This window comes from Sciurus carolinensis, chromosome 14, assembly GCF_902686445.1.
Source record: "Sciurus carolinensis chromosome 14, mSciCar1.2, whole genome shotgun sequence".
Lineage (NCBI taxonomy): Eukaryota > Metazoa > Chordata > Mammalia > Rodentia > Sciuridae > Sciurus > Sciurus carolinensis.
Genome location: NC_062226.1, coordinates 7589481 through 7612015, shown reverse-complemented (window position 1 = coordinate 7612015; position 22535 = coordinate 7589481). Strand labels below are relative to the sequence as shown.

Sequence of the window (22535 nt, the reverse complement as noted above, 5' to 3'; positions counted from 1 at the left end):
ACCCTGGATAACACAGCAACCCCTGGGACCCAGAGCAGAGGACGGGAAATGAAGAGCAGGGCCCGAATGAGGATGGGGCGCAAAGAAACAGCCCAACAACCCCTAAAGGCTCCAGAAGGGGGCAGGCGGCGCGTCTTTGTGCAGGCACCGAGCTCCTGAAAGGCTGGAGCCGGTGGAGTAAAGGACCCAATTTCTGGATAAGAAAACAGAGAAATGTGGGGAACTCTACCTGGAGAAAACGGCAGGGTCCGAGCCAGGGCCCCGATCTCTACGTCACCGCCCACACCCCACTCACCAGCCACCGCTTCCCGGGGGACCGAGGCTCCAAGACACACCGGCTCATGGCCAGACCCCGCCACAGCCCCCAGCGCGAAAGGCCGGAGGCCGACATGTTGCCTCCATTCAGTCCCAGGCCGGCCCCGCCCATCGACGTCACCAGCCCGCGGCCAATCGCATCGCCGCCTGCGCGGGGGCGTCCCCTCGGGAGGGGCAATGCCCCCGCGGAGCCTCCCGGGGCGGAAGTGGCGGGGCGGCGGCCGCGTCGGGTCGCCCCCGCGCGTTCCCCGGCGAGGCGTCAGCGTGTCCCCGCGGGGCGGTGTGGCATTCTCGGAGCCCTTCCTCAGTCTTCGACCTGGGCAGCCGGAGCCTTGCCTTGCCCGCGTTGTGGCCCTGCCCCGCTGCCGAAGCCTGGCGACTCTGCCCGGCCGTAGGCCTCAGCCTCCCCAGCTAATTTCCTAACAGCCCTCGGGCCCGGGGCCGTGGCTGGGGCGGAGCCTGCGGGCGTCCCGGAGCTGGTGCCTAGCAACGCCAGAGGCCGGGGCTGCGAGGCGTGCTGGGGCCGCGAGGGCGTTGGTACCCTCCTGCAAGAGACCCCATGGAAGACTCTGGCGAGGTGCCGGCGCTGGGCAAAGCTAAAGCCAAGGCAGAGGACAGGGTAGGAGGACCAGGGCCGAGTTCCCAGGAGAGGTTAAGTACGGCCGAGGCGGGGCCGATAGTGCAGTTCAGAGAGGCCCCGGCCTCTGTGCTAAGAAGAGAGAGCTCCAGACTTGTGGCCAGAGCTGGCGTCCAGGCCAAGATGTCACCGGCCTAGACCGTGGGACGAGAGAAGAGGCAGATTTTGAGGCAGTGGAACAGAGAGTGCTTGAGAGCTGATGGGTCATGGGTCAAGCCACCATGGCTTGGGTGGCTGGAGGAAAAAGTGACCCTAACCCAGATGGGAAAGCCTAGGGCAGAAGTCAGGTGAGGTGCTCAGTGTGACCTGCTGGCCATGAGGGTCCCATAGGACTTCCAAGGGGCTGAGGACCCTAAGGCCTTGGGCTAGGGTAGGATCTGAGCTGGGGACATTAGAGCTGAGGTAAGAGCTGAGAAGGCCTAGGAGGAGAGCAGAGGATGGGGTCGGCATGAAGACCCAGGTCCCTAACCTTGCCATAGGAGAGGGACAGAGGCAGGAACATCCCTAAGGGCCAAAGGAGTGGGAGTGCCACTAGCCCTCTTTCCTCTCTCCTCTGCCTGACAAAATACTATTATGTAAGTGGGGTGGGGTCCTCTCTGAGGCCTGCTCCCACCTGCTGTCCCTTGGTTCTAGGATGCTCTGGCACTTGACCAGGTCCCCTCAGAGACCATCCCAAAGCCACGGGTGATTCCAGTTCCAAAGGGAACCCTGAAGCGCATCTTTGGGACCAGCCAGGTGTTCCTGAATTTGGAAGATATAAAACCAAGGGTCATAAAGTTAACGCTGCCTCTCAAAGTCAAAGAGTAGTGAGTGACTATTTTGTCTCAGGTTCCTCCCTACAGACATTAACATGCTGTGCAACCTTGAGCTAGTTACTTTCTCTCTCGGCCTCAGCGAACTCCAGTGAATAAAAGGCTGATGGCCTGAATGAGCCCCAGAAATGCCAGACTGCCCTCCCTAGCACTGTCTGTCTACCCTCCTCCCTCTCTACCTGGCTCTCCTTCCACCCAACCCTAGCCCTAACCATATGCCCCAGGCTGCTCCAAAGTCAGGGCCAGCCCCCTGCCTATACTCCCCTGCCACTGCAGCTACCAGCGAGCCCATCTGTGCCTGGAGCAAGAAGACTGGGAGATGGCTGTGCTATTCTTCTCCCGTGCCCTTCAGCTGGATCCCCAGTTGGTGAGAGGAAGGCCTTCGTGGGCACCAGCAACCTCTGGCATACTCTTCCCCCTCACTGTCCCCCCTGCCAGGCCCCTTCTTTCAGGACCACCAAGTTCCTGCTTGGTGTAACTGGGTGTCAGACCTGAGGGATGCAGAGTTCACTCCCTACTCTTAGGGGCAGATATTGATCATGGAACACAGCCTGGACCTCCTCATCTTCAGGTGGACTCCTATGCCTGGAGGGCTGAGGCCTTCATCCAGCTGTGTGACTTCTCCTCGGCTGCCCAGAACCTGCGAAGGGCCTATTCCTTCCAGCCGGAGAACCCCAAGTACCTGGAGCGGCTCGCCTTTGTGCTGTACATCCAGGTGCACCACCTCACAGCCTGGCCGCCGCTCTCCCTCCAGCTGTGGGGGCTTTCCTTGCTCCCACAACCAGCTCTGTCTCCTTGGGGAGTCCTTGTTCCTGTGTCTGTCCCCACCCATTGCTCCTCTCACCTTCCAAGGCGACCTGCTGCCAGGAGTGGGGAAAGTTTTGCAGCATTGTCCAACAGAACTTCCTGAAATAATGACAGCAGTCTGCTCTGCACCGTTCAGTAGTAGCCACCAGCCACACAAATGTTGAGCTCTTGAAATGAGCTGTGACTGTGACTGAGAAACTGAATCTTAGATTTTATTTGGGCTGGGGTATAGCTTAGTGGTAGGACACTTGCTTAGCATACGTGAGGCACTGGGTTCCAGCCCCTGCGTTGCAAAAAGTATATAAAAATACATTTAATTTATACAGCCGCATACAGCTGGTGGCTACTGTAGTGGACAGCACAGATCTAGTGGAAGGCTCTAAGCACTAAAAAGATGGTAGTGACTTCATTTGCAACTCAAATTCAAAACAAAAGCAGTAGTAAACTATAAGACATCAACAAAGTCCTGATTTTTTTTCTATTTTGACAAATTTGCAGTCCTTTTAAAGACCCCAAGTTACTCAGTTCTTAAAAAAGCATTTGAGGCGCCCAAACTTTGTGTTTAATCTGTCTGTTGGGATTCTGTGTCCTGCATGGTCGTTTCCTGTGTGACCTCAGTAAAGTCCCTTTCTCTGCCTCTTTTCCTTCATCTAAAAGGGGATGCTCACTAGTGCCAGTGAGATGACTGAGTTCAGGTTCTTAGAATAGGGCTTTGCACAGATTCCTTTAGCTCAGCAAGTCTCAACCACCTCCAGGTTTCTCTGTCCCCTTGTCTCTGGACTGCTGTCTCAAGCCAGTCGTGTATTAATCACCGTGTCTTGCTCTGTCCCCAGCTCTGCGTTTCTCTCTCTGTCTCTGTGTCTCTGACTCTTAAAGTCTCCCAGATCTAAAAAGCTTTCCCTTGTCTCTCATTTCTCCCCTTCTGCCCAGTGTTGCCCCTGCCACCTGTGGGTGCAGCTGGGTCAGGGTTGCAAGCAGCATTGACTGTCCATGTCCCCAGGGCCAGTGCTTGTATGAGCAGTGCAATTACCGGGATGCCCTGAACGTCTTCTCTCAAGGCTCTGTGCTCCAGCCCAACAAGGCCTGCTTCCGCTACCGAAGGTGAGTGCCAGGCATGTCCTCCCTTTCTCCCAGTGGTCCCTTGAGCCCTCCCTGTAAGACAGTGAGCACCTCTTGCCCTCCACCCTCAGCATGGCCTGCCTCCTGGCCCTCAAACAGTATCAAGACTGCCTCTCACTCATCACCAAGGAGGTGAAGCAGGGCACTGCCAACCCCGACATCTACATCCTCCGGGCCAGGCTCTACAACTTCTTCCAGAAGGTAGAGCAGGGGGCCCGGCAGGTCCCAAGTTCATAGGAGGAGGTGAGGCCTTCAGCCAGCCCACAAATCCCCTCTCCACGGGCCACTGGGGCAGAGGGCCTGACCAGGGCTGTCCACTCAGCTGCTTGATTGAAAAGTTGTCCATCGTCACTCAGCCTTGCCTCCGTGCCAGGACAGTGCCAGGTTCCGTGGTGACCACAGGGTGAGAGACCCATGTTGTTGCTGCCTGCCTGGTGCTCTCAGCCCAGGGGAGACATCCCTGAGCAGATTTGACCAGGATGGTGAGAAGACCCTGCTGCGGACCCTCATACCCAGCCCAGAAGGCAGGCTCCCCACCCCTTGTCCTCTTCCTTCTGCCTCAGTGAATATGCACCAAGTGCCCCTCCTCCCAGCACCCCCCCCCCAAGCTAGACTGGATGGGGACTGAGTCCAGAGAAAGGCCAGGGAGACAAGGTCACAGGAAGGGGTTAGAGGGGGATGCTGGACAGGAAGGAGGAGACTACAGCTACGAGAGGGCACAGGGGTCTTCAGGTCTTCCTGGGAGCAGCAGGAGCCTTAAAAGGGTATTGGCAGGGCAGTGGACTTGGGCAGGATCCTTCTGTTGCTGTGGGGAGTGTATGTTGGGACAGCCCTGGGTGTGGGGTGGCAGGACCTGGGAGGAGGCTGGGCACCACAAGAGGAGCAGGGAGGGCTTGGGATCAGGGAAGGGCAGATCCCTCTGCACATCAGAAGCCAGCACTAGATCCACTTAGGTTGTACATGCCTGTAATCCCAGCAACTCTGGAGGCTGAAGCAGGAGGATCCCAAGTTTGAGACCACTCTGCAACTCTGTGGGACCCTGTCTCCAAATAAAGTAAAAAATAGGGCCGAGGTACAGTTCAGTGGCTGAGTCCTTGCCGAGCATGTGCAAAGGCCCTGGGTTCCATCCCAGCACCATAAAAAGAAAAAGGAAAGGGACGGGAGCCTCACTGGGGCATCTCCAGGGTAAGGGAAGGCTCTGCTCTGCCTGGGTGATGGAAACAGGACGAGGGAGGATAGGTAGCCACCTTGGGTGGGTTCCCTCATTTCCCCAGGCGGAGGTGTCCTGGGGTGGCTGGACACGTGAGCCTGCAATTCTGGAGGGAGTGTTGGCAGGAGTGTGGGAGGCACCAGGTGACTTCTCCAGTGTCCTGCAGGTGATTCAGTGGGAGTCCCCTGCAAAGGTGTGAGGCTAGTCATTACAGTGGTTTCGGTCACTCTGGGGCTTGGGCCCCGGCTTCTAGGCCTGTTCCAAGCATTTTGCCCACGTTTATCCTGAAGGCGGCCAGTAACCTTGGAGGAAGGTACATGAAGAAGCAGCCCAGGGGTGACTTGCTCAGGGTCACACAGCCAGTCTGCGGTACTGTCCCTAGCCCAGGTCTGCCTGCTCAAAGCCCAGCTAGCTTGGTCCCTCGCCCAGCCCCACTCACACCTGCCTCCCATATGCTTGTCCTGTTCGCCCTCCAGCCAACTACCCAGCAAGACTCGCAGGGCACCTGCTAGCCTTGTTGTTGACTGATTAATCTGCACACCCAGTAGAAGGTATTTGCCTTGGGGTGTTTTCTGCTCATACCCAGACCTGAATCTCTTCTTGGTCAGAGGTGTCACCAGCTTAAAGGTCAGGGAGTTGGGGAGGGAGTGCAGGGAAGGATAAGGAGGACAAGGGAGTCACAGTGGAAGGCCACGCTCTCCCCTCTGACTCAGGGGAGCCTCACAGGAGACGTCAGCACAAATGTTGAGGCTGACCTGCTCACACCGGAAGGAGTCAGTAAGGATGAGGCTGGGAGGGGCTTTTTCCACAATGCTTCCTGCCTCCTTGGCAGAAAGGTGAACAATGACATGGGGGACACCAGGGAGGAATGACACGATGCCAGTCTGTCACCTGGAGACCTGTCCTGCCCCTCCCCTCCACTGGGCAGAAAAGGGCTCCACATAGCCACCAGTGCCCCTGATGCCACCCCCAACCCTGGCAGCCCAGACTGTGCTTCCGGGACCTGCGCAGCGCCTTGCTGCTGGACCCTGAGCACCTGCAGGCCAAGATGCTGCTTCAGACGATGGTGGACCAGGCCCAGCAGGCCCGCCAAGACGCCGGCATCCTAGCGGTGCAGGGCCTGCTGCAGCACGCCCTGCAGCGCATCAACTGCGCCATCGAGAACAACCCTCTGGACCCCAGCCTCTTCCTCTTCCGGTACTGGGAGTGGAGGTGATGGCCGTGGGTCCTAGGCCTGCCTCCCGCAGACTCGCTGTGTAGTCTCGGTTCCCGCATTGAGCCTCTTAAGTTTTCCCTGCTTCCTATTGGGGTCACTGCTCCTGGAGGCTCAGACAGCATCTTCTCGGTTATCCTGGAATCCTCCAGCCCCCAGGACTGAGTACGGGATTCAGGGTCCCTTAACCTCTGTGAGCCTGGGTTTTCTCACCTGAACATTGGTGTAAAACGTGTGTCAGCTTAACATAGCGGCTGGTAGACACCTGACTCCCAAAAGAAAGAGAAGCTATTTTTGAGAAAATATTACTGGTGATGGGCAGGTTATCAGAGTAGCAATCTGGGGCTAGGTCCCTAGGACAATCCGAGGCCCTGAGGTAGGGGTCCTGCCAGCCTCACAGGTCATGGGTCGGCTGGTGCTGGTCAGCCGTGTTCACTGTCCTGCACGCCCCTCCCCCACCAGGGGCACCTTGTACCGGAGGCTCCGGGAGTTTGACAGCGCGGTGGAGGACCTCCTGAAGGCGCTGGACATGCTGACGGACCGGCAGGGTAACCTGGTGCAGCAGGCGCAGCGCCAGCTGCTGCTGGCCTACAACGACTTTGCAGTGCACTGCTACGAGCAGGGCGCCTACCAGGAGGGCGTGCTGCTGCTCAACAAGGTGCTCCGCGAGGAGCGGCGCGAGAAGGGGCTCTACATCAACCGCGGCGGTGAGCAGCCCTCGGCAGGGAGGGCGGACGGGGACGCCCCGTGGGAAATGTTGCCCTCGACCGCCGCCAGTCTCCTCAAATTCCCAGATCATGCAGGTGGGGAAAGGTGCCCGGGTGCACAGGAAACAGCTTCCAAGGTGGCAGCGCCAGTTCCACCTCCCCAGGGGCCAGAGCAGCTGGGCTGGCCCTCCTGGGCACTGGCAGTGGGGCTCACTGGGCTCCGGCCCTCGGACTGCAGATTGCTTCTTCCAGCTGGGCAACCTGGCCTTCGCGGAGGCGGACTACAGGGAGGCGCTGGCGCTGAGCCCGCAGGACGAGGGCGCCAACATGCGCATGGGCATGCTGCAGGAGAAGATGGGCTTCTGCGAGGAGAAGCGCAGGTGCCAGTCGGGGCCCAGGGGGCGGGGCAGGCGTGCAGGCTGTCGGCATCCGGGGGCAGGCTGCTTCTCTCCTCCTGATGTTTCCTAAATGTCAATTTTATTTTTCAAGTCTTGGTTACAAATAATTCTGTTTCCTTCCTGATTATTATGGTAATGACACTTTTATGGAAAGTGTAAATACACCATAATACATAACTCGAAATGTGAGTTACCATCCCCCAACTTTCCTCCCTCATACTCTCCCTCCCAGCTCTGCTCCCTGCTAAGGTGGAGAACGACCCCTCCACACTCTTTTCCAGCCATATGCTAACAGTTATTATATTTTCCAAAATAGGATCATGTGAAGCTGTTTTTCTTTTTTGTTTGTAGTGCTGGGGGTGGGACCCAGGGCCCCTGCGGGGGAGTGCTCCACCAGGCATCTCACCCCCAGCCTCAAGCTGCCCTTTGACTGGCTTCTTTACTTTCCACATTTTCCTTCCTTCTCATTCATTGTCTGCATAGTATCCCTGGCTGTGGAGGTAGAGAGATGTCTTCAGAAAAACCCTTACTGACAGGCACTTGGCTGTTTCAGGTTTTAATTACAAATAATGCTGCAGTGAGCAACCAGGACATAGGTTCTCATGCTAGTAAAAGCTGTAGCTTGGTTTACTGGTAGTGAAGTTGTTGGGTAAAGAGAGCGAACATTTAAAGTCATTTTTTTTATGTATCTTTTTAGTTGTAGATGGACACAATGGCTTTATTTTATTGATTGATTTTATGTGAAGCTGAGGATCGAACTCAGTGCCTCACACACGCTAGGCAAGCACTCTACCACTGAGCCACAGCACCAGTGCACGTTTAAAGTTTTGATAGATATTATGATACTATTCTCCAAAAACAGTGAACCAACAAAAACTTCCCTTGGGAAAAGACCACCTTGATCTCCCCTTGCCTCCCTGGCACGGGGTGTTAAAACTAGTTTTCACCTCTGCTAATCCTAGGCAAAAAAAAGAAAAGAAAGAAAAATAAAAAATCTCTGAAAGATTATTTACTTTGCATGTTTAATATTTTATTTACTATTGCAGCCCAGTCTCTTGGCCATTATAGCCTGTCAAAAGCTTTTACCCATTTTGCTGTTAAATTGCTTATTTAACAAAATTTTTTACTATTGCAGTTCTTTGTATGCTAAGAAAATTAGCTTATTGCCTGCTGTCTGGAAAAATAATTTGTCCTACTATTGCTTTTTCTCCCCCAGGGGGCTGGGGATCGATCAAACCCTGGTCCTAGAACATGCTAGGCAAGCATCTATCACTGAGCTGTGCCCCAGCCTTTATGAACTGCTTTTCTTTGTGTTGCTTTTGGAATTATTTAATCATAGTCAAATTAAGTTTTTCATTTTCAGCCGCTGGGTTTATGACAGTCTCAGGAAGCTCTTTCCTATGCCAAGATCATAAAAATATTCACTTACCCTGGGGTTTCATACCACCATCCAAACGGTGTGCCCACCAAAGGTGTGGCTGGCAGGAGGAGGAGAGGGCCTGGTGGGGAGCAGAGCCCCTCGTCTTCACCCAGCTCCTCAGCGGGGCCCAGGAGCCCCCATCTCCCCTCGGGAAGGCGATGCTCATGGCACTTTGGGGCCCCCTGCACCCTGCAGGCAGTTCCAGAAGGCAGAGGTCCACTTCTCAGCGGCCATTCAGCACAACCCCTACAGGGCCCAGTACTACGTGTACCGGGCCAAGAGCCGACAATTCCTGCAGGACATCTTTGGGGCCCGCCAGGATGTGGCCACTGTCCTGCTCCTGAATCCCAAGCAACCAAAGGTGTGCTCCTGTTGGGCAAGGAGGGTGGGCGGGCTCCGGAGTCAGCACCCCAGTCACCCGATGGTACTCCTGTCCCTGAATGAAACCTGGATGGCTGACAATAAGCTGCTCGTGCCCGAGCACTGAGCGTCAGGCATGTTCTGACCACACCACCCGCCACCCCTCCACATCGCCCTGCCACAGATGCAGACGGTGAGGCCTAGGGAAGGCTCCCTTGTCCGGTCCTGCAGCTGAGGGGTCAGAACATCCTGTTTTGCTCCCTAAGCCACAGCTGGCTTGCCACCAGGCTCCCCATGGAACAATCCTTTCTCATGGTCTCCTGTTCCTTTTGAGTAAAAGGGTCCGGCCCTTTAGAAACAATTTGCAAAACCCCTCTTTAGCCCTGAGATGGGCCAGGTGGGACTCTGCAAGGCCTTCCGCCACCTGCACTGGCCTACATGGGGCTCCGGCCACTCCCTTTCCGGCAGCTTCTCCCACTGCTTACCAGCCTCTTCCCGGGCATGTCCGTGGAGGAAGTGCTTCGCAGCCAGGTGGCCCACCTGGCCCGGCTGCAGCTGATGCAGATGAAGAGGGGCTCTGCGGCCAGCAACCTGCAGGGCGTGGTGGGGTGAGCTTCCGGGGCAGGGGCCAGGGGCTGGGGCTCGGGTTCCTCTGCCCGCCGCCTCCTCGGGTCCCTGCTCTAGTCTGGGGATGGCAGGCAGGTGGAGTCCAGAGGACTGACCCACGACCTGGGGCTATCGCTTGGCAGGATACTGAGGGAGCGGGAACTGGAGCGGGCGAAGGCCAAGGCCCTGCTGCTCTCCTGGAAGCAGGAACAGCCTGAGAGCTCCAGAGAGCTGGAGCCCACAGCCCAGGGCCTGCAGGTAGAGCCAGAAGAGGCCAGGCCCGCCGAGGAGGACGACACCGCCAAGAAGAAAGAGGTGAGTGCGACCCTCACCAGGGCCCTGGGGTCTGGCAGAGGCTGGGTGGGAATGGCACAGCAAGGGCTGTCCCCACAGGGAGGGCGGATAAAGATGTCGGCCTCGGACCGGGTTGTGGCTCAGGGATGACGCGCTTGCCTAGCACGTGTGAGGCACTGGGTTCGATCCTCAGCACCATATAATAAAGTTATTATGTCCATCTACAACTAAAAATATTTTTAGAAGGATGTTGGCCTCACAGAGACAGGTCGCACACAGCTGGCCTGCACACACCTGCGCAAGTTCTGTGGCGTGCCCTGGCCACTTGGGCCAGACTTTTCTTTTCCTTAAATTGTTTCTGAAAATGTTTTGTCGAATGTAATGTAATGTAAACAGAGAAGTGCACAAGTCATAAGTGAACAGTTGGATAAATTTTCACAAACTAAATACATCATGACACCATTTCCTAGGTCAACACAGAACACGTTCCCTTGTCCGCCCGCCTCTGCCCCTTTGTGCCACATTCCAGGCCCCCTTGCAACGCAGCACGGCCCCCAGACTGCCGCGTTCCCCTTTCCTTTGTATAGGTGACAGACAGCTCACCTCCCCTCCAGCTCCTTCCCCGGAACACTGATGTTCCTGTGAGCCCCTGGGCCACTGTTCCTCCCGCCGCCTGTGGTGACCCACAATTTCTTTCTCTAGTCACCTGCTGATAGACGTCAAGTTTGTGTTCAAAGGACACCTTTATGCAACAGAAGTGTCCCTTGCCAGGATGGGAACAGGCTAGCACTCCCTTTTTCTAGCTCGCCTTAGAATCAAGGCAAAGTACAAAGCTTCTGCCTGCATGACCCCTCCCCAGGTCTGTGGGTTCCGTCCTTCAGGGAGAAGTGGAGCTGAAGCTCAAAGCCCAGGGCCTAGGGATGCGCGCCTGCTCCACTGTCCTCATCACCCGCAGGCGTGACCTCGGGTAGAGGCGGCCAGCAGCCATGGGTCTGCTGGAGGTGTCCAGCAGGGCTGGAGTCAAACCCGGTAGCTTCTCTCCTCCTCAACTGAGTGGCCAGGCAGGTTGCTTGGATGCTAGGAGCCTTGGTCTGTGAAATGGCCACAGCAGGGACCTCAGCCCCTCCCTGCCATTTCCCCAGGACACAGCTCTTTACAGTTACAGAGGCTGGTCTCTCACTTGAACTAACCGTGTTTGTTATACAGAGAAAATGGAGGCCCATTCTGCAGAGAAAAGGAGGCCCCTGCATACCTCCGTCCCCCTGGCATCATGCCTGCCTTGCTGGCCACTCCCCTTCCTGCAGTCTTAGCCTGTCCCCACCCAGCCACAGCCTGATGTCAGCTAGCGAGGCGCTCTATGCTTGGGGGGGGACAACCTCTGGAGTGTCCCAGGGCCTGCTGGCCTTCCAAAGGTGTGCCCGCTGGCCCACGGGCCTCCCAATCTGCAACTGCCCAGCCTGTTCTCTGCCACAGGACATCCAGGAGCTTGCCCTTCACAAGTTGCCATCCCTGTCGGAAGAATACCTGGACCAGACCTCCTCAGGTTCCGTCTTCCGCTGTAAGTCCCCAGCGCTCCTGGGAGAGCAGGCCCAGGAGAGCAGAGCAGCGGAGTGAGGGTAAAGGTCAGGGTTAGAAGGGATGTGAACTTGGGCTCTGCTGTTGATAACAGTGTCACCTTGGACAAGTGACTCTAAAGTGGGAGTAAAATTCCACCCTCACAGAGGGCATGGTGAGGACTCCGCGGGGACGCCGCCTCCCACCACGTGTCCCACGCTGCTGCTACTCCCCCTCGAGCCCCTCTCAGACCTGTGCCTTTTCTCTCTTGCCCCTTGGCCTGTGCCTGAACCCTGTTCATGTCCAAGGGCTTTGATCCCCAATTCTGCTGGGTACCAGCCTGGAAGGGACACAAGGGAAGATCTCAGCAGGCTGCTCTCAGAGCCCCTTGGGGTGGCAGGGCAGCCCCTTTCCCTCACTCAGTGTGTCCAGAAACCTCACGGGGTGCCCAGGCGCCCTGGACCAGGCCTCTGCCTGGCACCAGTGACAGGGAGGAATGGCACAGTCCCTTCCCTGGGCATGCACAGCCAAAGGGAGTCCAGCAGGCGTGAGAACATTCGGCCCTTAGAGGCCACGACCCGGAGCAGCTGAAGGGAGCACAGTACTGGGCGCCTGTGGGAGCGGCAGGCGAGGGCCCTGACCGGCAGGGGCTCGAGTGGCTCATGTCACAGCCCGGGCCCAGCTCAGGGCTTGGGATGTGGAGGAGGCCGGGCTGGCGTGAGTGGGCAGAACTTCAGCTGTGGACGTACAGAGCCACTGGGGTACAGGTGGGGGAGGCCTGGAAGCCCCTTTCCTGCAGCTGCCCAGGGAAGGTGAGGCAGGCCTGCTGGCTACTCTTGGCACACCTTCCCAGTCAGGGTCGAGTCCACCTCAGAGTCCACCACGTCCACCACCTGCCGGGAATACAGGAGCAGCTCCACCACGGCTGCGACGCCCTCCGATTCCTCGCTGCTGAAGACTTCTCCGTCCTCGGACTCTGGGAACAGCAAGGGGGATCTGAGCCTGAGCCCTGGCCGCAGAAAGACCCCGGCTTCCCAGGAGAGGCGGCAGAGCTCCAGCAAGCCAGAGGCCACCCAGGACCAGAGCCAGAGCTCCAGAAAGACAGAAGACACCCAGGGCCCAAAGCAGAGGCCCCAGACCAAGGCCACCCGGAGCCCACGGCAGAGACTCAGAAGGGCCAAGGCTGCCTGGGGCAAGAGCTGGAGACCAGGCAGGGCTGATGTCCCCCAGGGCCAGAGCTGGGGCCTGATCAGAAATTCCAGCAAGGTCCAGGGTTCCCAGGATTCCTGTTGTAGCTTCAGCAAAATCACAGTCACCCAGGACCAGAGCCAGATGCCTAGTAGGACAGAGGCTGCCCTGGGCTCCCCTCAGAGCATGGGCTCCCGTCCCAGCCAGACTGATGTTACCACGGCACTGAGCCCGAGTCCCAGCAGGACCAAGACTCCCCCCAGCCCAAGCCAGAGACTCAGCGAGATGGGGGCGCCTGAGAACCCGGCCATTATGCTGCTCTTTGAGGAAGCTCAGTGAAGCCCTGGCTTCTTGCTGGAGTAGAGACACAAGCACCCAGCAAGGCTGCTTCCCTCCACGGCAAGGAGAAAGCTCGCCCGGCATTCATTCAGTCCATGGCTAAGTTTATTATACTTGTTCTCTTCTTTTTAAAAAATTAAAAACTTGTAAATCCAGGCCCAGGTGCATCTTGAGTCCCTCCGCTCATGAAAACTGTTAGGTCCCAGCCTGAGCTGTGATATTAGGGTCACAGACTGTAGGATGAGGCGGGTTTGGTGCCAGGGCAAGGGGTGTGGGTAACAGACCTAGAAGGGAGGGACAGCCGTGAACCTTGATCCCTGAGTTGTAGTTCACATTAAGGCGGCTCAGGCCACAGGAGAAAGTCGAGGCTCAGTGAGGTCCTAGGGTGACCAGGAAGCAACGGCCAGGGTGCCTCTAACCAGTTCTGAGGCCAGGCCCTTCCCCGCCTCTGCCCCTGGCCTGGCCAACACCCCTCTTCGCCTTGACTCTGGGGCCCCTCTCCAGCAGCTTCTGGACAAGGGTCCCTCGGCCTTTCCCTCGTGGGCTGGGCTGGCCAGGCAAGGATGCCATCCTGGGGTCAGAGGAAGAAGGCGATTCGAGAGGCCACCATCTTGCAGCCGTTGGAGGAGAAGAGCTGCTCGTCCTCGGGGAAGAAGGAGGTGCCGTCCAGCACAGCCTGCACCACCTCGTCCCGCGGCTCCAGGCCCAGCTGGGCCAACTCGTTGAGCACACAGTGCCGCACGTGGTGCCGCTGCAGCGGGAGGAAGGGCACCACGGCGTCCAGCAGGTGCTCCTCCACTATGCCCGAGTGCCGGAAGCCATCTGCAGGAAGGGCACGAGGGGGCGCTGCTTCATAATGGGGAAGCCAGCCCCCAGGGTCATGGAGGGACGTGCTGGTCTCTCTCCTTTCAGCCACCTTCCAGACAGTCCGGAGGGGTTGTGTGATCACTGAGGCCACAGATCTGGGTGTGCTGACGCCAGGGTCAGCAGCAGAACTTCAGACCCCAGGGGCACCTGGCCCACCCCAGGGAGTCCACCTCAGGGGTCTCAGGGAAAGCCACACTGGGACAGGCCCCGGAGCCACTCACGGTGTGGGTTGTCCAGCACGGCTCGGGAGATGACTGGCTCCAGCTCCTGCAGGCTGATCTCCTCACGGTCCCTGCGGCTGCGCCATGCCTCCAAGGCCACCTGGTTGATTTGTTCACCACCAGTGTTGCTAAAATCATGGGGGACCCAGGCTGAGGCTCGGGCAGAGACTAGAGGGCCGGAATGGCCCTCACTTCCCTGGTGCCACCCAACAGGACCAGGGGCACAGCTGGGTGTTGACAGGAGCCAGCCCGATAGAAAACACTCCCCTCCCAGATCCCCTGTCCCCAGTATGGCTTGTAATATGTGCACGTGCCATGCAACTCAGTTGACAGAACACTTCTGTGTCCTTAACGGCCACCCCTTCCCAGCCCCCAGCAGGCTGCGGGCCTCTGACATGCGCCTGGCTGCTCAGAGGGAAGATGGAAGGTCAGGGAGGGGACGCAGCTCTGCCTGAGGAGATGGCTAGGACCTGAGTGGGAACTAGAGGATGAGAACTCCAGTCCCATTTCTCCCAGTCCTGTGTCTTCCCGTCCAAAAACGAGGGACAAGTTGACATGGCAGTTTCTTCAAAGAAGTGATGAGGGTCCAAAGACTGAGGCTGACGTGGCTTTGAGAACGTCAGAAGGAGTCACCAGCAAGAGTGAGGGGCTCTGGGAAAGCCCAGGTGGGCCTGGGGAAACAGTATCCCACCGGGAGCAAGGCCAAGAGCAGACAGCTGGACCTGGCTGAGTGTCCCCCTGCTGTGCCCACTACAAAACCAGCCCTACCTGATGAAGATGAAGATAGCTTTTCGATAGTTTGTCCCGTAAACAACCCAGGAGGAGCCCAGGAAAGGTCGTAGGACCTCCATCAGGCCTGGGGGCAGTTTGTCCATCTCATCAAAGAGGAAGAGGGAGCGGCCGCAGACAGTCAAGTTCCCCTGGACCCAGCTCCTAAGATCTTTCTACGGGGAAAAGACAGGAGTTCCAGGGAACCAGAGAGCTTCAACCCCAAACTTCTTCCCAAGCCAAGAACTAATCCCCTTCCCAGGAAGATATGGTCTCCCAGAAAGCAAAAAAAATTCTTAAACTGATGGTGAAAAGGAAGCCCAGAGAGGGGCAGAGACTTGCCTAAGGTCACACAGCATGTCAACAGGAGAACAGGGACTCAGCCCAGGCCCTCACCTCCCTCTTGAGGGCTCCTTCCATGACATCTACTGTTTTCTATAACAGGAGAAACTCCTCACTCCCTGAACCTGCTCCCAAAGTATTGACAGCTGAGACAGACAGACCTGGAAGGTGCCTTGCAATCAACAAGTGTCAGAGCTAGTTTTACATAGTGCTTCCTCTGAGTCACAAACTGGGGCTCAGTGCTTTACAAGGAGATGCTAATGCAGACTGTCTGGCAAACATAGGTGCTCAATAAGTAATATCTACAATTGTATAATGCTGTCCCTTCACAGCATTCTGGCTGGTAGGTACCATTACTGCTCCCCCAGTCAGCAAAACAGAGAACTCCCTGCCAGAAAGAATGGCACGGTCCCAAGCCCTGTTCAGGGTGGGCTCTGAGGGCTGAAGAGACAGCTGGCTGTGTGACCTGGGACAAGTGAGCCCACTGCCGGGGCTCAGGACTCACTCCTCAGGGCCTGTCACCCCATGGTGCAGGCCAACAGTGGTCCAGGACACAGTCAGCCTACCTTGTAGCGCTCAATGCGGCCGGGGTGCGGGAAGTGGATGATGGGGGAGAAGTGGTGCACGTGGGGGCTGCGGAGACCGCCCTGGAAGAGGTAGTGAGCCAGGAGGGAGCTGAGGTAGGACTTGCCGGTGCCTGTCCAGCCATGCAGGGAGAGAACCAGCGGTTTGGTGGGGGCGGGATCCCGCACAAAGGCCTTCAGGGACTTCACCACCACTGCCTTGGCCAGATGCTGCCCAGCCAAGTGCTGGGCCAAGTCACACTCCAGACCTAGGGTCACAGGACGAAGTCAATAACCAAGGTAGAAGTTCAGGGTGGAAATCATGCCTGGAACTCGGTCGCGGAAAACCCTGTGATTGGGATGCTTGTCCAGGTGTGGACAGGGAATAGGGCCCTTGGGGCTCTCTGCACCGGCCACCTATCAGCCTGGCTCAGCTCGGCTGCGCCACCACCAGGCGGTTCTCCAGATTGCGCCACCTCTACATGAGCGGGAGCTGCCAACCCATTATGTCCCAAGCCCCTGCCCAGGCCCAGTACAGGCTTCTCCCTGGACTGCCAGTCCACTCCAGGAGGCCTCATATTCCCTGCAGGGGCCCTCCTGTCAACGGCCTCTCCATCCTCGCCAACCCTCTGGGACGCCAACGGGCACCCAAAACCTTGGCTTCAGGTCCGTGCCCCAGGCACTCAAGTTCCCTCGGAGCCCGACCCACTGCGGGCCCGGGCCGTCCGCAAGTCTGCGGGTTCCCGCCTCGGATTCACGGATGCCCGGCCCTGAGGCAAGCTCCTTGTCCACCCGCTCCGGGCTCCCGGTCCCCTCACCCGGCAAGTCGGGCCGGAAGTCGCATTCGCAGAAGGAGCCGAAGTTGCAGCGCAGCGAAGCTAGGTCCCAGGCAGCAGTCACCGCGGAGAGCAACCCGAGCAGCCCGAGGAGCGAGCCCCAGGGCCGGCAGCCGCGCGTGGCAGCAGCCATCCGGGAGAGGCCCAAGCTCGGTCAGGGGCTGCCAACCGCTCAACCTGCGAACTACAGCTCCCGGCGTGCACCGCTCCGCCGCAGCCACGCCCAGGGCCTACAACTCCCGGCTCCCCTCCCGCGCGTCTCAAAGGCCCGCCCCGTCGTCGCGCAGCAGGACCGGAAGGTGCCTCCAGGGGGAGCCCGCGAACCGTCCAGTCCGGATCGGCGGGCCGCGTTTCCATGGCCACGGTAACCAGGGGACCATCACGGTAGCTCAGAAAATAAAGGATTATGACCACAAAAGGTGACGTAACAATTATAACAAGAACTTGTGCGGAACCTTACGGCTCGCAAAGCGCCTCTTGCAACCTCTTCTTTCTTTTATATGACAAAAGAGGGTTCACTAATAATAACTTCTGGTGAGCACCTCTATGTGACATTAGCATCAGGTGCCATACGTGTGCTATAATATGATAATAGTATGCTATAATATGATAATAGTATGCTATAATATGATAATGCTCTACATGGAAATGGTGATATTTCAATGAGATGCAGGCAAATAGTGTTTTGACTCAGAAAGTAATAAAGGATCACTGAGAATCCATTATGTATGAAACATGACTGTCCCTTACCTAGTTGCCACTACACACCTAGTGCTTACCATCAATCCTAGCAGATAAGTTCTGTTATTGTCCCCGTCTTACTGAGGAGGAATGTGGGACCCAAGAGGTTAAGCCTTTTATCCGAGTTGCCCATGCTAGTAAACAACAGAACTAAACAACCCCCAGCTGCTGCCAGAGATGTTACGCCAGGTCTGATTGACCAAAAAATTCAGAAGCAAAGGAACCCAGATAACTCAAATTCAGTGAGCAGGTTGGGCTGGGGTCGTGTTGATCCACCTTGCTTACCTCCCACCCACTGGAGTGAGGGAACCAAGAGCTGTCTTCATGGTCCACCTCAGGGGTCCCTGCCCTACCCAGCCTGACACACACAACCCCGTCCCACACATGACTTCAGGGCCACAGCTCAAAGCCTGAGGTTATTACTGCACTCTATTGAGAAAAGTAAAGACCTCTGGGTCAGGGCAGCCAGTTTGTAGCCTTCCTCATTTTGTTGCCAGGACCCAGGTCTCTCCAGGTCTGTATTGCAGAAGGGGGTTGAGATCCTAGATTTCTGAAAACCCTTCTACTCCAAACATCTTGGTCCTTGTGGTGTTTGTGGCAACCATAGCTGTGCCTTCCCGAGACAGGGCATGGGACAGAAGGAAAGTCCTCCAGTACGTCTCCCACTAAGCTGGAATTAATCATCTCCTCCACTGGTCATCAGTTCCTGGAGGGCAGGGTCTGAATTTAGTATTTGCTGTATCCTGGCTCCTGGAACAATTGGGAATGTTCCAAGTGCTAAAGAAGTTTTTTTAAAAAAATTTTTTTCCAGTACAGAATCCAGAGGTGCTCTATTACTGAGTTACAGCTCCAGCCCTTTTAATTTTTATTTGGATTTAGGGTCTTGCTGAGTTGCTGAGGCTGTCCTCAAACTCACAATCCTCCTGCCTCAGCCTCCTGAGTGGCTGGGATTATAGACATGTATCACCATGCCCAGCAAGCATTTGTTGAATGAAGTTCTCTACCTTTCACCTAAGAAAAAGTGCTTTCTTCCACTCCCAGCCCCCCTTGGGAGACAGAAGAAAGAGCCATAAAAGTTTATTATATGAAAGAAAGAACATGGTTTCTGTACATCTATTTACAGAACACAGACTTATTTACAGCAAGATGGAGGCCTTGGTGCCAGTGGAGGCAGATACCCAGGGGAGAGGGAGGAGGCATGAGGGGTCTCCCATGGCTCCAAAACAGGGAGCTTGGGCAGGAAGGGGGGCAGCAGAAGCTGGTGGGAGGAACAGGGTTCCTGTCCTTCCTGAAGGGAGACTGGTAGGTATGTGACTGAAATTTGGAACCCAGAGTCCAGACAGGACCCTGGAGGTGCAAGGGAGATCTTGGAGTTGAAGCAGAACATTCTTGCGTTGATCACAGTGTCCCTGGGGTGCTCTGGGAAAAGTCTCTGCCCCTTTTGCTGCCCACAGCTGCAGAGGGGAAGGATCCTGGGGGAGGGGGGGGTCACAGCTCACTGGAGCGGACAGCAGGCTCCAGCTTGTGTGACAGGGCGGTGAGAACCTTGTCGAACTTCTCATAGCGCCGGGCTTGGCTGCTGCTGGCACCTTGGCTGCCCCAGAGAAGGCGCATCTGGAACTCAGTGCTGAACACCTCCAGGAGCTCTGGCCGGGCCTGGAATCCTGCAGGGCAGGGGCACAGGTTCAGGGGACCATGGTGTGGCTGGAGGGAGACTGGGGCTCACATTCAGAGTCCCCACATTCTTCAGGGTCTCATTTGTAGGGACCTCCCCCGAGCCCCACCAGGGATCCAGCAGAATCTGTTGATGAACATGACCAAGCATAGTAGTTCCTAATCTTTCTCCCACTATTTTCTAGACAAGCAGTAATTTTTTTTCAGTACTGGGGATCAAGCTCAAGGCTTCGTTCACAAAAGGCAAGCACTCTACCACTGAGCTCAGCCCCAGCCCTTAGAAGATGACATATTAACGTTAAATTCTTCGAAGTTTTTTGGAGATCTTGCATGATCATCCTCTCTTTCTTTCTTTCTTTCTTTTTGGTATTTTTCAGTAAGTTCCATTTTTTTTCTAAAACATATACATATTTTGCAAGTAAATACAAAATACATATCTTTTTTTCTTCCTGGAAAAAAAAAGGCAAGAAAGATAGAAAGATGTATCGGAATATTCACAGCATTTACCTCTGGGTAATTGTGGGTAAGTTTTTAATCTTATTTTTGACCAGCTGTAATTTCTAATATGTCTCCAGTGAATTTCTGCGACTTAATCTCAAAAGCAGAGCGACTGTCTGAAGGCGAGTTCTCTCTGCTGCTTTCACGCGAGGGTGTCCTGTGCTGCACTCACACTGAGCTGCTTTAAGATTGGCAGGTCTGTCTCCACCCCAGGGCGCAGGCTGGGCACCTTACAAACCACCTTTTGGCTGAGGAGATGCCCATTTCAAAGACGAGAACGCTGAGGCTGTTTGCATCCTGTCTGCGCCCAGCCGTGCTACCTGGTGCCTCCGTGACACTGCTCGTGGAACTCATGAGTGAAGACGGGGGTGAGAGGAGGAGCGGGGCGCCGAGGGGACCCCGGGAGAAGAGGAGTGGCGCTGGATGAGCCAGGACGCAGCACTCACCCTGCAGCTTGACCTCGGCGTTGGTGTGGTAGAGACCTCCGTGGTGCGCCACCGTGCGGGCGGCCTCCAGGTGGGCCAGCACCACCTCCACGCCGTGCTCTGTGCTGCCCCAGGGCTCGGGGCCCTCCGCGGGGGCCGAGTCACACTCCAGCAGGGTGATGAGTGGCAGCACGTGAGGAAATGTGGTGTTGCTCAGCGGAGGGCCTTCTGCAGGGGCAGACGCAGCAGGCGCTCAGGTCCCTGGACGCCCGGCCATCCGCAGAGACGCGGAGCAGAGGGGCGAGAGGGGAGGGGCCCGCCTAATGTCCCAGAGAGTGTGGGGATCCAGACTCTGGGGCAAACCCTTCCTTTCAGACTCCCCTGGGTGCTCCCACGGCGGCAACGGCCCAGCCCCAGCGCTGAGCCAGGACCTGGACACGCCTTATGTGGTTGCCGGGTGGGAAAGTGAGCCCAGCCGAGCTCTCCCCATCGTCCACACTGGGAGAGCCTATGGCAGCCCAGAGAGGGCTGGAACCTGTCCAAGGTCACACAGCAAGGCAGGGAGCTACCTTTGCCCTCATTGAGGCTCTTGAGAAAAGGCTTGAGTTTCTTCTCATACAGGACGGCACCCTCTGTGTGTCGCTGCCGCAGGGTCACCCATGTCTGCTCCAGCCGGGAAATCTGCGGAGAGCAGACTGTGAGAGGCTGACCACAGGCCACCCGGCTGAAGGGACACCCAGACATGGGACAAGTGCTGTTCTGGCCACCACTCGCATACCAGGACAGTGCAGCCTGCCTTTCCTGTCATGATGCTGCCATCAGGACCTATTTAACAGATGAGGGAACTCAGTCTCAGGTGGGATGACCTGCCCAAGATCATTCCGAAAATAAGTGGCAGAGCAGGAACTTGAACCTGAGACTGCCCCTGGACTGTCCTTGTTCTGATGTATCCGGCACAGGGGAGGCAGTGCGGCATGATGCCCATGCCTGTCACTCACAGCCTAAATCTCTGGGCCTGGTGACCACAGGCAAGCACTGCTCTCAGTTGCTCCCTTTGTAACAAGAGGGGAAGAGAGGCGCCCCCACCTCACAAGATGCTTTCAGGAGTGGATGGTGGCAAACAGTGTAGTGCCCAGCCGGGGCGCAGGTGAGTGTTCATTCCATGATACTATTTTATGTGTTTTTCTCTCTCTTTTAAAATTTTTTTTGTCAATACTGGGGGTTGAGCTCAGGAGTGCTCTACCTCTCAGCTACACCCCTGCCTTTTTAAAATTTCCTTTGGAGACAGGGTCTCACTAAGTAGCTGAGGCTGGCTTTGAACTTGCAATCCTCCTGCCTCGGCCACCCCATTAGCTGGGATTACAGGCCTGTGCCACCTCACCGGCCTCTTTGTTTCCTTCGCCCTGCAAGTGGGGAAACTGAGACCCAGAGAAGGGGAGAAAACGTGTCCTTGGCCAGCCCTTGGGGAGCTCCGTTCTCCTGGTTACTCTCACGGTGATACCTGGGGACTCACAAAGCTCTTCCCATTTCCATCCCCAAGCAACCCCAGGGCTCTTCCAGTCTACAGGATGCCCAGCTCTCGGCGGGCCCCTCAGTACCTGGGCCATGTCCAGGGCGCCCATGACCGCAGCGAAGCTGAACATGTTGCCCATAGTCCCCCGCAGCTCGGCCGCCAGCTGGATGGTCTTGTGCAGCAGCGCCGCCCGCTCCTCTGCTGAGCCAGTGCAGCCCAGGATGTCCACTGCCAGCATGATGGACATGGTGTGGAACCTGTCAGAGTGGCCGGGTCAGAGGGAGTGGGACCAAGTATGCGGGGAGGGGCCCTCGCCACTGACTGGCGGAGGGCACAGTCGGAGAGAGAAGTTGTAACGCTCCCTGGGGTGAGGGGCGCGGCCCGAGTGAGTGGGAGAAAGGCTAAGAGCTTCTGATTGGCCAGCATGCGTCGGGGCGGGCCAGGACGCCGGGCTGCGGGGTGTGACTGTGGCCGCGGAGTCGGTCGTGCGCAGCTGTTTCAAGAGTCCTCCAGGAAGCCAGAACGATGAGCGCGGCCAAGGCCGATGGACGAGGGGATGCCAAAGGGAGACCCAGGGATAAAGGCTTCGATCTTTGGGAAACCAGGATTGCTTTGAGCTGGACATCAAGAGTGTGATTGGCCAATGGGATGGGAGGCGTGGCCGAGAGACTGACCCGCCCAGCGGCTCCAGCCAAGCGCGAGCGCGGAAGCCCGGGTTCCCTGCGAGTCCCGGTGCGCCGGCGCCTGCCTTACCTTTCCAGGAGGTCTAGTCGTAGCTGCCGGCCATGGGGGAGGGTGAGCAGTTCCATGCCCCAGCGGACTCCCATTAGGGTCTGCATCTCCTTGGTAACGCCCAGTATCCTAGCAACCTGCAAGGACGCCCAGAGGGCTGATTAATTTCCTGTCAGGGCTGGCCTAAGCCATCTGGGAGTCAGAGAGCTTTATCTAAGAGGCCTGGCTAGGAGGCCGGGTTTGAATCCCAGCTCCACCACTGACGTTTGACACGGGGCACGTCATCCCATCTTTCTGAGTGAGCCTCAGTTTCCCCATCTGTGAGATGGGGGGTAAATGGGGAAATGTCCAGGGGTGCCTGGCGTGTTCAACATCC

At 57.0% G+C, this 22535-nt stretch overlaps 4 protein-coding genes across 22 annotated transcripts in view; 1 reads left to right on the top strand and 3 right to left on the bottom strand.

Annotated features, from left to right (window-relative positions):
* Ptrh1 (peptidyl-tRNA hydrolase 1 homolog) overlaps positions 1-761 on the bottom strand; it is a 28591-nt gene extending 27830 nt beyond the window's left edge. For 2 of the 10 annotated variants that reach the window (XR_007104876.1, XM_047523864.1), the window contains exon 1: positions 296-747. Coding sequence is in view for 9 of the 10 variants with exons in the window: in XM_047523864.1 (XP_047379820.1) it covers positions 296-427 (132 nt within the window). In the remaining variant the exon portion in view is untranslated. Of the gene's footprint in view, positions 1-295 lie in introns of all 10 variants that reach the window. The other 8 variants (XM_047523866.1, XM_047523863.1, XM_047523859.1 and 5 more) reach the window with 7 other exon arrangements.
* Ttc16 (tetratricopeptide repeat domain 16) lies at positions 115-13135 on the top strand. Of its 8 annotated transcripts, none has more exons than XM_047523844.1 (14): positions 115-934; positions 1586-1758; positions 2048-2131; positions 2336-2479; positions 3502-3672; positions 3762-3891; positions 5883-6112; positions 6576-6820; positions 7059-7200; positions 8834-8999; positions 9467-9606; positions 9748-9919; positions 11372-11456; positions 12306-13135. In XM_047523844.1, the coding sequence occupies exons 1-14, from the start codon at positions 875-877 to the stop codon at positions 12977-12979; spliced, it is 2616 nt and encodes an 871-aa protein (XP_047379800.1). In that variant the 5' UTR covers positions 115-874; the 3' UTR covers positions 12980-13135. The 8 variants fall into 8 exon arrangements, with proteins under 8 accessions (XP_047379800.1, XP_047379801.1, XP_047379802.1 ...); XM_047523845.1 differs by having other exon boundaries at positions 117-934; positions 2041-2131; positions 3572-3672; XM_047523846.1 differs by having other exon boundaries at positions 118-934; positions 2041-2131; positions 3572-3672; positions 5883-6097.
* Tor2a (torsin family 2 member A) lies at positions 13067-16771 on the bottom strand. Its single transcript, XM_047523857.1, has 5 exons — positions 16559-16771; positions 15744-16009; positions 14836-15011; positions 14068-14195; positions 13067-13801 (listed from the first exon to the last, which is right to left on the bottom strand). Exons 1-5 carry the CDS (start codon positions 16707-16709, stop codon positions 13557-13559), a joined length of 966 nt encoding a protein of 321 aa, XP_047379813.1. The 5' UTR covers positions 16710-16771; the 3' UTR covers positions 13067-13556.
* Positions 16772-18378: 1607 nt separating this feature from the next.
* Sh2d3c (SH2 domain containing 3C) overlaps positions 18379-22535 on the bottom strand; it is a 28261-nt gene continuing 24104 nt past the window's right edge. For all 3 annotated transcript variants that reach the window (XM_047525764.1, XM_047525765.1, XM_047525768.1), the window contains 5 exons: positions 22181-22296; positions 21513-21684; positions 20484-20595; positions 19936-20142; positions 18379-18981 (listed from right to left, as the gene is read on the bottom strand). In XM_047525764.1, coding sequence (XP_047381720.1) covers positions 18806-18981; positions 19936-20142; positions 20484-20595; positions 21513-21684; positions 22181-22296 — 783 coding nt within the window. In that variant the 3' untranslated portion in view covers positions 18379-18805. The remainder of the gene's footprint in view (positions 18982-19935; positions 20143-20483; positions 20596-21512; positions 21685-22180; positions 22297-22535) is intronic.